At 41.0% G+C, this 14578-nt stretch overlaps 1 protein-coding gene across 3 annotated transcripts in view; it reads right to left on the reverse strand.

The window, feature by feature from the left end:
• FAM114A1 (family with sequence similarity 114 member A1) overlaps positions 1–14423 on the reverse strand; it is a 37206-nt gene extending 22783 nt beyond the window's left edge. For 2 of the 3 annotated variants that reach the window (XM_055700687.1, XM_055700684.1), the window contains exons 1-5: positions 14107–14423; positions 13115–13205; positions 11429–11778; positions 10026–10113; positions 140–253 (exon numbers count right to left, since the gene is read on the reverse strand). In XM_055700687.1, the coding sequence (XP_055556662.1) occupies positions 140–253; positions 10026–10113; positions 11429–11770 (544 nt within the window). In that variant the 5' untranslated portion in view covers positions 11771–11778; positions 13115–13205; positions 14107–14423. Of the gene's footprint in view, positions 1–139; positions 254–10025; positions 10114–11428; positions 11779–12827; positions 12874–13114; positions 13206–14106 lie in introns of all 3 variants that reach the window. The other variant, XM_055700685.1, reaches the window with a different exon arrangement.
• Between the last annotated feature and the right edge of the window lie 155 nt (positions 14424–14578).

The following is a 14578-nucleotide window of genomic DNA, read 5'->3' on the forward strand; positions in this document are numbered from 1 at the left end:
AGTTACAGCATACTTTCATCTCTACTAGTCACAAATTACAGTAAACTGGATTCTGTGGTCAAAATCCTGTAATTTTGTAAATTGGACTAATTTGGCAGTGTCAAAGAGGTTGGTCCAATTTCAGTGAACTTGAACTTACGTATAATTGGTGTTTCAGCTGCAGGAGGCACTGCTGTTTCCGAAGATGCTGAACTTGTGTTATGTATTCCTAGGGTAGTTCCTGCTTTTTCCTTCACTGCTGTTATGCCATGACCTGCAGCAGAAGCATATTCTAGATTATACAATTTGAAAACTTACTACTAACACTGCATAGTGTTCTTACACTCCACAAATGACGACAATCAGAGTAACTATTAAACTTACCTCATCGCTTAATTTTTTTCTAGGTTAAGAATTCACTTGTTCTACTATATCCAGTGTATTAACTGACCAGAAACACTAAAGCTAAAATATGATACAAATGACATTAGATCTGAAATGTAAAACTTGTTTCCGTGGCACACGTAAGTTTAGTTGCCTGCTTTTCAAAATGCTAAATATGCTATTACAATCACCTTGAACAGAAACTGATGGTCCTCCTAATGCTGTAGGGTTTGGTCCCATCTAGTTTTCAGAGGTCTAGAACAATTAACCCACAAGTAACGGTCTATGGGTGACTGCAGGGCTGAGGTAAGGAATCTGTTCCTCAGTCTGCTGCATAGGTGCAATGTTAGGGAAGTATTTTAGAAATCCTTGAAGTTATGTCAGGATTTAAGCTCCTCAGTTGCTCATTTGAAGTCAGATTTTAAAGTGTCTCTCCTCAAAGCTGCTATTTAAATATACTTTATTTATCAGTGTGTGTCTATATATGTGTATATATATGTGTGTATATATATATATATAACAGATATACCAGTAAAGTCTGCTGGTGTCAGATGACACAGAATTATTGTTCCAGCAGTAGCTGATCTCCTACAGAGATTTCACCACCTTTACCCGACACATACATAGTGACCCCCTAACTCTCTGTTCTATTAAAAGGGTCTAGTTTAATGTAAAGAATGTATGTTATTACCGGTTTTATCTGAATAGTTTTGACAGAATGGGATTGCTTTGCCACTTTTCTACACAGAGTTTATTTACATTAGCAGATCACATGGACCGGTAACATCCTGCTATAGGACAGGCTGGGATTGGCTGGTAGTCAGCAAAATGAGGCAACAGTTTCCTGATCTGCATTAACTGTAGCTGAAAAACACTGCCCTTAAAAAAGACTACCCTCAAATTACCTGCCTATTCTGCTTCTGGATATATCCACAACTATGTTCATGGTATGTTTCTCTTGTTACAAATGATCCACCTAGTACATCTTCCTTACCTGGAAGTTTCTGCATATCAGATGAGATGCAGTAAGTAAACAACCAACCAGGCAAGCAATGCTTCTTTCTAACACAAAATGAAATGGCTTTGGTGACCCTATTTGATTTTTTCTTGCACAACATACCGTTACTGCATCTCACATAAAGCTGATTACTTCTAGCAGTAGGACAATACAGAGTGCTTTAACTATCTGCCTAACTGCTTATAAGAAGTATTAATGACAATTTCATACTTCTTTGCTTTGTCACCTTAAAATGAGCTGTAAATAGATAAATGATTTCAGAAAAGGCATTAATACAGATGCTCAGGAAGATACTTAGACATTTAAGGCATGAAGTCAAACATAACAATTCATTAACTGTTGTCCATACTTTCCCACAATTGTGTGCACTTTCTATTAGAAAAGTTCAAAGCCTCTTTTCTGAGTTACATTAACTACAGCAAAATAGCCTATCATTTGCCAGTGCTCTGCAGTGTTCTGAATAAACACATACATATATATGTGTGTGTGTGACCATAAAAATATGCCTTTGAACATCTGATTAAAGAAGGATGTAGCAAAACTACCTGAAATGGAATAGGAAGAAGGAAAGCTTAGATTTATGATTCTATAATTTCCAGATGGGTTGCACATCAGGTGCTCTATGAATTCAGTAATAAATATACTGTAGAAAACATATGTGAAACAGCACTACTGAAAGATCACATACAAGAAAACTGGAGTATCTGAGGAGGTAAACAGAAATAACAGATGTCCCCTAAGGAACAGACAAGCAGAAAGAAGTAATTTTCTATACAACAGCCTAAGCTGCACAGGGTCCTGATGTTTTACGAAAACAGAGAGACTAGGCAGGTAAATGTTTTTACCTCTCTAAAGAAAAGATGACCCTTGTCTATTTTATTTCATGTCTTACAAAACGTAGCAGCATGTTGAACTGTACCAGGTTGCGCACCACAGTGATTTAAGCCATCGCTGGACAACTTCTTGCCTTTTGCAAAATCTGTTCCAGTGCAGATACTGGAGAGCAGCGTACTACTTTGTCTAATCCAGATTTCCTGAATTTAATTGATTCAATGAAAATATTAGCATGAATAGATTCTATAGTAATTTATTTACTCTCCAAATCCCTGGGACTCACTTAAATATCTATTAATTGTGCTTTTAAACTAGTAGATACTCCATGTCACATTTCATTCTACTTCTGCTCACAACTTTTTAAATGAGCAAAAGAGTTCTATTCTTACCATTGACTTAATTTTTCTCAAGGATCGGACTTGCTAACAAAGCACTATTGTCCTGTAATTATATAAAAAAATTAACTATAAACATTAAGCAAAGATATCCTTTTAACTGTGTGCAAAAGTTACGGATTTTTCAGATTAATTTTCCAATTTTTTTTCTCTATCTAAACATTATTTTTTTATATATATATTCTGTAATTTGGTTCTCATAGTTTTGCAGACAAGCTTGTATTTCCAAAAGAAAGCACACAGCTGCTGTACTGATATTTACAGACTTACAAAAGGCAGCATTTTCAGGGCTGTGGTTACATGCGCTAGAATGATACAAATATTTCAGGTCAGTTAGGAGTGGTTTTGCTGACTGAACTGTATGGCATGTATGTTTGACTACAACAACAAAACCAGATGAGATCTGAAGAACACAACTGAAGCAAGTCAGCACTGTTAAGATACACGCACAAACATAGCAGAAGCACATGTTGCTTTGGAAATGAAAGTGATTATTTGTAATTTCAAACGGCACAGAAATAAAAGAGGTTATAGGAGATGAACTACATTTTAGAAATAAAGGTGCACTGGTTTTGTTACACTGTGTGGTAACACAGCTGACCTGATATTGTAAACTTAGGAACACCACTGATGCCTCCATTTACTCATCTGTAACAGCAGATAACAAAAGAGCTATGCAATGGGTTATATTAACTGCATTCTTTTTGAAGAAAGCATGCCTTTTTTTCCTATGTTGTTGCTTTTCTTTTTCTTGCCTTCATGATTTCTTTTCCTTCTATTGGCTAGCGGTTTCAGCAGAATATTGTTGTTCATCTTGCTAGCTTAAATCTTTCATTTGCAAAGGAAGGTTTTGCAAGCAGTGCCTGAAAATGTGGCCTGCCTTTGAATTTGCCTGATCTGCCCAAGGCCAGATTACAGCGCTCACAAATGCCTTAGTCAGATACATCCCACTTCACTTTAGGCTCTCTTATCTTCCACCTCTCAGTTTAGAAGCTTTGGATTCCCTGCAGAGCTGAGAGAGGCCAACAGACACCTATGGAGGGCAGTTAAGCACATCTGAAATCTAAACCATGCTCTGTAGGAATCGCTGTCCCTTGTCAATCTAGTACTCCCAGGAAACTGGACTCCCTGCTTCAGTGGTATAAATGGGGAGGAAAAGTTCGAGATTTTGCCCCTGGCTAGCACACAGTTTTTTGTAATCTGTGTTGCACCATGGGGGCATTTCTGATGGAAGCTTCATCTGGTTCAAACTGGCCTTAAATTCGCATCTGACATTGACTGAGAAACTGAGGAACCCGAAGATGGCTGAGGGGGAATCACTCTACTATATGAAATATAGATACGTGGAAAAGCCAGCTGTGCTCTGGTTTTGTACACTAAAAAAAGCGGGACCCCACTGTGCTTACTTTAAGGCTACCCTATTGGCACTCCATTCACTTCAAGACTGTAGAAAAATTCTCTTCCTTGTAGTTAAAATAAAAACACAGGCTACATTCTGATAATACCTATGCTGTCCAGTCTGTAAATCAGGAATAACTCCAATTACATTGTGGTAAATGAGACTAGCTTCAGATCTCCTTACTGCAATGGTAAAATGTTTTAATAATAGCAGTAGGCATAAAGGCTGCTACAACAGATTATTGGTCCTCAACCTCTTCTAGATCACAAACCCATGTTGAAAGACATGATGAAAGCAGTCGGGACTGCCATCCCCAAAAGCATGTCCACAATTTCTTCCATCCCTTACTTGTATTCAGCATTCTTAAAAAGAAGGAACAGTGCTAAAGGGAGTTGCTGCTACAGCAGCTGTAAAGTGTTATTTACAAAATAACTTGAGTGACCACCATGTGATTTCAGGCCCCAAACCAGTTTTCCCTTAATCAGCTGAATTTATGCAATGAAAAAAAAAAAAAAAAAAAGTAGTCTTCTGAAGAGATTAACTGCCCTTTCTATGGTCATATATGGTACAAGCATAATATCTAGCCTTTGGGGGTTTTTTAGATCATTCTTTAGTTCACAAGAGGAGAATAATATCTATAGGGAATGGAAACAATATCCACATAATTGCAATACTTTAATTTCACCTTATCTGAAGCATTTGCATTTCTGTTCCACAGACTTCAATTTAAGCTATGCAATACTGATTATTACACATTTCCATGCGTAATATCGAAGCTCATGAACACAGTGACACCATAAGTGACATTTCCTTCTGTCATACTGAGTGACAAGAAAAAGTTTTCAGCATAACACGGAGAACTATGGGTGTCTGATACTTTGCTGTGCCATTCTGCTAGGTAAAGAACTAGATGAGGAATATACACAAGCACAAAATAATCAAGAGAGCAGAATATTAATTACAAGTAATACGTGAGGGAGATGCATTAAGCAGCCTTACTGTATGAATTTCAGAGGCCTTGTAAATTAAATAGCTGTGTTTGTATTGACAGATGCTAGTCTTATCAATGGCACTAGATGTAAAAAAGCCCACACTTACATGGAGTGAAGCACATGCATACAGCATGACAGAGAACAGACTTTTCTTGGAAATGAAGCTGGTTGAGCACCATAACTTAAGCACCTTATGAACACCATAATTCATCCATACAAAGAAATACAGCATATGAAAGGCAAGGCTTGTAGGAGAAGGTAGTAATTTTCATTATGCTACCAGGTAGCTTAGTTGGAAAAAAAATACCAAACAGGCAAGCTTTCAAGCATACAAGCTGGTTTTAAAAATGGAAGTCACAAGCTTCAGGTACAGGCTGAGAATGTGTTTTGCCTCACTTAAGCCCTGGGGATAAAAAGTTTGCTGTTACAGCTAAGCTGACCTAAAGGCTTCTTGGTGCTGGTATGGGATGTTCTGCTCCTTCCATGTTCCATACTTGTCTATTCTGCTTGCCCTGGCACTTATCGCAGTGAGCTGGCTGAAGGAACTGAAGAGGAGGAAAATTACTTTTTCTTTCCTCTAGAGTTATTCTGATGTCAGTTTAGCTTCCTGAACTTGATTACTGGGTGCTCAGAGAAGCTTGAGTGCTGGCACAGGGAGGAGGAAGAAACACACAAGGGAAAGAGAGGTGCAGACTGCACATTTCAGTGGCTGCTAGCCATGAGATTAGTTTAGCTGCAGTGGTAACCCACTGTTAAAGCAGAGTTTTATCAACACTGTTACTAAAAGACTAGATGATGTAATTGCTACTTTACTACAAAATACAACTTAAAAGAAAGAGGATTAAAAGGTGACAGTTAGTACAAATTATGTCTCCAGATCACAGTGAGCCTACTTCTCCCATCTCATCATCCCAGCAACTATTGCAGGAGATCTACTCCACTGTGGTTCCACAACGGGGAAAAGCAAATTTCTTGCACCTTTTAAATACAAAAGAAAACTCTTTATCTCGTTGATGAGACAGATTCAACAACTTTCTTAGTGTGACATCTAGTGTCAGACACTAAGCATGGTTCAGGCAGTGACTGCTACTAATCCAAAGGCATTACAGATTCTGTTGTATAGATTAATAACACATCTGCCTTGTGGCAGGGACCTTGATCCAAATAAATCAGTTCAAAGACAACAGATATTTCCTTTAGAATACAAAACCACCACGAAAACAGTCACTGGCTATATGTGCAGAGTTAGTTAAAGAGAAGTAAGATACAAATTATATGGGAACTACCTTATTATTAGAAACTAAAATCAGCTATGCTAAAACAATTACAGCTATGCAGTAAAAATGCTAATCTGTTTGGGAGCTCTAAATTAGGGTTTGAAGCATATTGAAACAGAGATCCTTGGAACAATCATTTCAGTTCAGTCTTAAAGAGAAAGGAATGTAAGAAAGATATGTTTTACAGTGAGAACAATCATTCACTGGAAGAACCTCCCCAGGGATGTGGTAGAGTCCCCACTGCTGCAGGTTTTCAAGATGTAACTGGACAAGATGCTTGATAATCTCACCCAGGCACCCTTTCCCACAAAAGCCTGGACTAGATGATCTTTTAAGGTCCCTTCCAACATGGGCTGTTCTGTGATACTGTTTGTTAAAAGCTAAATGTATTTGGTTAGGCCTTTAAGATGTTATTTACTCCACCTGAAACTGCTATTTTTACAGAGTACAATTTTTAAGAAAAGTATAAGGGATAGTAAGTGTCTGTCATACTTAGCCAGACAACCAGCAGTGCTGTACAAAGATAACGGCAGAGCAACAGAAAAATCACATGCCAAAGGTGTTGCTGATAAGTCTAATTCCAAGAACGCAGCTTACTTATACCATTTGCTACACTGAAGGAATAAGCAACATTAAAATGGACTGATTCACGGCAAACCTATTTTCTGATGCAGAACAGGAGATGAAGCATTGGTTGAACTGCTCAGATATTAAATGGAGTAACTTGAAGGGGAATAATAAATATTTAATAAAAAGAAGAAATCTTACAGAAATTCCCAATAGCTTTAATTTTTTTTTCTCTCTGTCTTTTGCTAGGAATTATCACGCTGAAGCAGACATATGGTATACACAGTCCCACATCCTGTCTGATACAGTGAGAGAGAGCAAATACTTCACAAGATCAAGCATGAATTTCCATAACAAACAACTAGGAAATATGCTCTCTGTATCAGGAATATAAACTATTACCTGTTGCATTGATTTCCTGGGACAAATCTAAGGTTATCAACATGGTCTTCCAAGTTACCTTGGGTTCAGTGAACATGGAAGAAAAGTATATTTGATTTCTCCTTAATTCAAAGTCCATTTCAATAAATTCACAGAGAAAAGTTAGATCCAAAATTATTAGATATTAATATCGGAACTCAACCCTATCCTGATCCCAGGATCAGGAAGTCTGTCTAAGTTGTAGATTCCAGAAAAGGGGAAGAGAAAACAAGGGTTGTGCTGCTTCACATACATCTGGTTCTAGGCTCTTTCCCAGCTGCTGTTGGTCACTGCGCCAGAAACTAGATAGTAGACAGGTCTTTGATGTGACATAGTGCAACCATTCTCGTGTAAAATTAAAATTATTTTTAAATTTTCTTTTTCCTTTTCTGCATGTGGATGCTCCTTTGCCTAGGCAACTTGACCTGTTCCAACTGTGCTCATTTTTACATAACAGTAAATCTAAAAATATATATAATAGTGATGACATGCCTATTCAAAATAGACAATATCACACAAACTTACCAAGTCAGGCTGCCTTCACAACAGACTTGTTTGCATATTTACACTCTGTGAAGACAGTTGTGATGCTGATACTGTCAGGTAGTATGTTAAGAAGCCAGTATCAGTTAAGCATGAATTTTTAATGTAATCTTTAATGAACCAAGATGTTATATGATCTCTATAAAAATGAGATCACATAATGTAAAAAGTCCATGGAAATCCACAGATACAATGCTGGCAGCAGGTTTTATAGAAAAAAGCAACAAACAGCTGTAAAAAATATGTCCTGATTAGATAGTAAGATGGGATACAACACTCATTCTTTTTCACCTCCCAAAGTTTCTGCAACATTTTCAGGCAAGCTTACATCAGCTGGGCCAGAAATATCTATGGCCATAGTGCCCCACAGAAAATGTATACTCTTTGTGACACTAAACTGATTGCTCAGTGAGGCCAAGACTTTTAAGCAACAGAAGGCTGTAAGTGAGATTGCCATTGCAAGCCTACAAGAACAGTACCTTTTCAGTAACAAATAACCTTATTTCTCACAAACAGTAGAATGGCCATTTGATAGAACACTATTTATTGCAAAAGCTAAACAGAACATAGATATGGCTATCTCACAGGCAAAACCTGACTGACCTGAAAGAGCTCTGTTTAAGAAACCCTGCTGCAACTGTAAAATTGAACTGAGGAATTGATCAGCATTACAATTCCAACTTATCAACATGCACATACATTTTCTTCTTTAGTTATTTACACTAAGCCAAATTCTTTTCAGAATGCTGTTGTTACGATGATCTGAGAATGTAAGAGAGGCAAGACTCATGGAAGTCTGTGAAAGCAGCACCTGCTACTAGACCTACTAATAGTGTCAGGCAAAATTTTTGACATGAGATGCCCTTCTTCAAGTCTGAAAGGGAAGTGCTAAACTTTAAGGTTAAATACAAGCTGAGAACACTTATGCAGTTCCACAGCTAGTTAAGCTGCCCTTGTCCCTATTGACATGTTCTGTGTGTTCCCATCATTTCCTATTCAGTAACACTTGGGTGATCAAATGGTGAGCCAGATTAGGGAATTTACAAACTGATCCAGCTGAAAAAACAGCTCTTACTTAATTCGTACTTTGCAAAATCAGTTCCATAAACCAGTTCCCCACATCACTACAGGAAAGCTACTGGTAGCATAAGAGAAGGAAGAAATACATTGCTGGGGCAGGGCAGGCCTGCTCCTTTCAGCAGTGACCTTCACTTATGTCAATTTAAAGACATCTTAGAAATCCATTCCAGGTTTAATTAGATATGTCAATTAGTTGGACTGTCTAAAAGAAAAGGTAGTTATGAACTCTTGAGTGCAGGTGTTACTGAAAATAAGAGAGGACAGGGGAAGTTCCCTCCTCTGAGGGACAGACAGGATTTATTGCCTATGGAACAGAGGAGGATATAGAGAATTATTTAGCCTTATGTGGGAGAATAAAACCAGAATCTTTGTTGAGTCCGTTATTTTTAGTAACTGGCAATTAATTTTAATTCCTAGGTTCATCTTTTGAAGAGGTGTTTTGTGGATCCTTTATGAGAACTGATTAGTTAACAGCTTAGTAGCTGTTGTGTGAGAAATGATTTCCCACTGGTAACTAGGTATTTGCATGCTTTGCTTTTTATCTGTGAGTCTTCGATGTGTAATGATTACGTTTTACATAAAGTCTTCACAAAGTCATTTTATACTGACATACTATTTGAAATGAGAGTATAGGGAGAGGGCGTATAGTATCCATGTTTCAGTATGTTCCATTCCGAAGTCTGGTGTGATAGCTTAACAGTTTGACTGGGTGTCAATGAAAGTTGGAATGATTTATGAGAAGTGAATTTGGATTGTATAGACAGAGGTCATGGTGTATAAACCACAATCATGCAAGTGCACAAATCTGGGTTGGAGTGCTTTCATTTCAAAACCCATAAACCTCTGGCTGATAGTAACAGTATCAGATCATGTACCCCTTCTGGGAAGAAGCCACCACAAGGTAATTCACTAACTTAACAAACAAGCCTAGTACCTTGTCCGTAATCTGACCCAAAGGAATATTTAGGTACTTTGACAGTTTATGGAGAACTTTTTTCCCATTAAAAAAAAAAATCACGTTTGCTAAGCATATCAGGACAAAACTGTCTATGAATCTCTAAGATGCAACATTAACGTGTCTAATGACACATTAAAATTACAATTTATTTTCATGTACTTTACCGATTGAACACTTACCCACTGTGGCAGAAGCTGATGACAGAAGAGACTTTCCCCAGGTACCCCAAGCTCCCCATCTACTTACTTTAGATGAGGAGTCTGTGGCCTATAAGAACAAAAATATTACTCCACTGTCTAAAATTCAAAGGCAGGAGGAAACACAAAGCTGTCAGGCAACAAAGTCTAGCATTTATTAAATGATGATAGATCAGGTATTATATACAGTTCTGTGCACAAGAAAGCAGAATGGGAAGCTTAGTTCAGATCACCTATTCTTGAAAGCACCTAAAAAGATGTCTTTATAAATTCCCTAATATTTCTTCAGGCACCCAATCCTATAAAGCCATACAAGTTTATTAGGGCTATTACTAGGGAGAGGCAGGAACTCGTCTGTTTCCTGAGTTCTACCAGGAGCCACAGTTAGAGACTTCTCTGCCTGAGTCTCCTCAAAGGTGTAACCCAGTAGATGTGCACAGGGAATGCCTAACAACTGATTTCAATAAAAAGACAGCCAGAGGAGGTGCTGCCCACCTTTTACTCTGAAGTGTGGTATTAAGTGATTATCAGTATTCCATATGTAAATCATATTAAGAAACTGTTGTCTCAAGAAAAGTTCCAGTAGCATATCATCCCTACACAATCAACTCAAAACCAAAAGCTGAAGTATCCTGAGACAAGCCTGCATTGTACAATGTACAGATCCCTGTGGAGAGACTAAACCAATGTGCTTTAACCTTTTCCAGTTCATGGATGCCTGAAAATTTTTCAGTGGAGATGAGAACATCTTCAGCTATGTCACAGGTATTGGATTTGGATGCTGTATAGACAGTAAAAAAAGCCTTGTTTTTCTTAGTTTTCTTTTATTAACTTCCTGCAATTACTCACAGGACTCCCAAAGGTCTGTGGATCACAAATAAAACACTACTGGCCTAGAATAAGTAAAAAACTACTGGGTGTTTCACTGAGCTTTGTGAAACATACACTGTTTTTGTAAAGTCAGTGACTTGAAACCTAGCAAGTGCAAGATTCAGTGCTGCATATGCAGCTTAAAATCTGTCCTCTTCTAGGTTCATTCTGTGAACTGCATGAAGCAGATTTGTACAGAAAGCCAGATAACAAAATCACAGGTGTATTATATCTATGCAAAATGGACTAGATTCTTAGTTAAGATTTAGGCTCTGGTGTAGTTTTACTGCAACCAGGCTAGAAAGACCAAATTAACATCATATTGGCAAAGAGAAATTCAACTATTCCCAGTTTCCAAAAGCTTGATGTTGCTATCTTAACTTAGTATTATTCCCATGCAGGCTTTCTGTATACAACTCTAAGCTTTTGTGAAAAACAGTATATACATTGTACAAAATACTGCCCCTACAAAGCAGGGAGGGGAGGGCTTTTATGGAAAAGAAACTATGACTTACTGGGCTGCTTTCTTCATGCAGTGTGTCTTCAGATACAGGTTCTGTATCAAGGCTTACAGTCTCATTGCACTCAGTGGGCATGTCTTCAGTCGCCTCTCCGTTGGAAGGCAGACTTTCAATTATTTTTTCAGTCAAAGGTTTATCATTAATAAATACGTCTCCTTCTTGTCTATTACTGGCACTCTGAGTGGCCTGTCCATGTTCATCTTGTGAAGACTCATGCAAGATCTCAGCTTCCACAAGGTGTGATACTGACTTGTTAGGCAGTATCTCACTGTTGGGCACTTCCATTACTTCAGGATTTTCTTCAGATGGGATGCCATCACATACGTCTTCAGACATTTTCAATTCTGAATAAAGAAAATAAATTCTTTTAGGTTACATAAACATTTGAATGACTATAAAATATGCAGTGTTTACCATAAGGTATTGTGAATAACATAAGATACTGTGAATACTCTATTCACCTTGCAGGATCTCACTTAAGTATGAAGTGCAGCATTACTGTTTTCCAAGTACAGTCTGGTGAGGGAGAAAGGATGTTCATTTGTCTAGAGAAGTCAAATGTAAGAGTTGCCATGTGGTTAATTCCTAGATTCCCTATTAGACATGTATGAAAGACCACTGGAGAACAGGATAATCTGAGCTGCAATAGCCAAGCAGCTCTTGCTCTCTACATCCAGAGTTTCCTATAGACTGCTGACTGATGGAGAGGAGGATGACAAACACTACGTGACAAAAACTATAGTGATATTTATGTGTTGGAGAAGGGGCATAATTTGAGAACATGACATGCCATGGTCCCTGCAGCCATTTCATAGACAGGAAGCATTCATTGTTCACACTGTTTCTGCATCACTTGTCTCAAAGGCATACTGTTTGGGGAGTGCAACACTTCTCACCTGTTCCTAAAATTCCAGCTGTATGATTAAACTTCAGTTTTGAAACAAGGTAAGCTTACATAAGGTACAGTTTTGGTTTTTTTTCTAAGTTATGAACCAGTTTTCTTGTATTTGCCCCTTATCTTCCAATGTAACTTATTTTTTCTCAGTATTTTCCACCACTGTGCAGTCATTGGGCTGAGGATCCAGGAATGGAAAGAAATGGCCACTGAGCAACCTCTGCAGCTGATTAAGGAGCAGCACTGGCACAGTCCAAAAGAACTACTGTACAGTGATTACAACTACCACTTACATGTTGGCAACAATATGCCTGGCACTCTACTCAGAAGACAACCCTTGACAAAGAGTTGACATTGCAAGCTCTTGACCATATGCTGAGTTGCGGGGGTGCGGGTGGGGAAGAAAAAAGCAAAATATGACTGGGATTTAGGAGACATCTGCCTGAGAAGCATGTATGTAAATCACTACATTTTATTAAAGTCTATAGGATCATGTACCTCTGTGTCTTTAGCATCGTGTTTATCCCACTTGAATGTAGATGAGCTGTTTCAACAGTTCCAAGAATAGCATTTGGGATCAGTGAACGAGAAACATAAATAAACAAGCACTTGGTATCACTTATATTACTTTAGCTTACACTGTAACTTAATTATCTTTAGAAAACATACATTTACAAGTCAGAATCTTTGCATCTGCCACAAGTATTTGCAGTCTTCTATTACAAATACAGCAAATACTATAAAATGCTTTAGTGTAGGTAAATATTGCCATTAACAGTACTCACTGTGTGATGGGCAGCATCACCTGAAGAAAATCGATTTGTAAATCAAATTCCACCGTCCGATATGAGGATCCTCTACCAAAACCTGCAAAATCTGTACACACATGCATCATCATTTTGCACAGGGATTAGAGCTGAATAAGAAAATGCCCCTAACCGCTTGTTTAAAGGATCACACATACACGTGCCCATGAATTTCTGCAGGGCTGGGTCACCTTTGGGGGCCACTTGGGCCAAGGTCCCTGCAGTTGTCTGCCCAACCTCACCGGCGCACGGCAGGTAACAGCGAATTACCGCGTCCGTGAGCCGCCGCCAGCCGCGCCCGGCCCGGGGGTAAGGCGCCATCCAAGCTGTCATCAGTGAGGCTACACCGACCTGCATCAGCCCGGACCGCCCCGCCCAGAGGCAATTCCTGCCCACAGGCAGCTCCTGGGGGAGATGCCAAGGCCGGCTCCGGACCGGGCGGCGGGGGAGCGCCCGGCCAGCGGCCGCCACTCGCCCTGAGCCGCCGGCGGCCAGCGGGACCGGCCGACCCTCAGGGGCTGGCGCTGGCGGCACCTGCCGACCCGCCGCCGGCGGAGTTTAATCCCGCCTGGAAAGCAAAGCCAGCCGCCGACGGCCGCCTTCAGACGGGGATCAGCGCCTCCGGGAGGGATAACTTTTTTGGCCGGCGGCACCGCGCTCCCCTTTCGCTCAGCGCCCCTGTCACCTCTGTCACCCCTCCCTCCGCGGGACGCTGCGGGCTGAGGCGACGCCCCCTCGGGCTGCGGCCGCCAGCTCCCCCGGCCACCTGCCCCGCGCTCGGGGAGAAGCGGGGGCAGCCGAGGCGCCGCTCCCTCAAACCCGCAGCAGCCACAGCTTCCCCTTTCCTTTTTTTTTTCTTTTTCTTTTCTTTTCCTTTTTCTTTTCGAAATCCCCTCTGGGGCAGAGTTTAGCGAGGAGCCCGCAGGCAGTTTCAAAAGCGGCAGAAAAGAAGAAATCGCTGCGCTCCTTACCGCTCCGCAGTCCCCCGGCCGGCGCGCCCCCTGCTCCTTCCCCTTCCCCGCCCCGCCACGTCGGCAGCAGCGGGGGGAGGAGGCAGAGCCGGCCGGGCGGCCGCGGGCCGGGCGGCCGCGGGGAGGAGGCAGGGCCGGCTCCTCTTCCCTCGCTCTCCCTCCGTCGCTCTGAGGCGGCCGCCTGTTGCGGAAGGGGCGCCCCGCGCCGCTGCTGAGCCGCACCCGGGCTCCGGGCTGCCCCGCCGCCTCAGCCGCCGTTACCGGCCCTGCGAGCCCCCGGCTCTCCGCGGGGCGGCGGGGCGCGGGCTGAGCGGCGCCTGTGGGACGCGGCAGCCCGCGGGCGGGGGGCGGCCTGCGGGGACCCGCCGGAAGCGCAGGCCGGGAGCGATAGGCGCGGGGGGAGCGGGGCGGCAGCAGGGTGCGTTGGCAACGCCGGTGTGAGAGCGGCCGTACCCAGGCGTTCTTAAGTACG

Source organism: Falco cherrug, chromosome 1, assembly GCF_023634085.1.
Source record: "Falco cherrug isolate bFalChe1 chromosome 1, bFalChe1.pri, whole genome shotgun sequence".
Taxonomy (NCBI): domain Eukaryota; kingdom Metazoa; phylum Chordata; class Aves; order Falconiformes; family Falconidae; genus Falco; species Falco cherrug.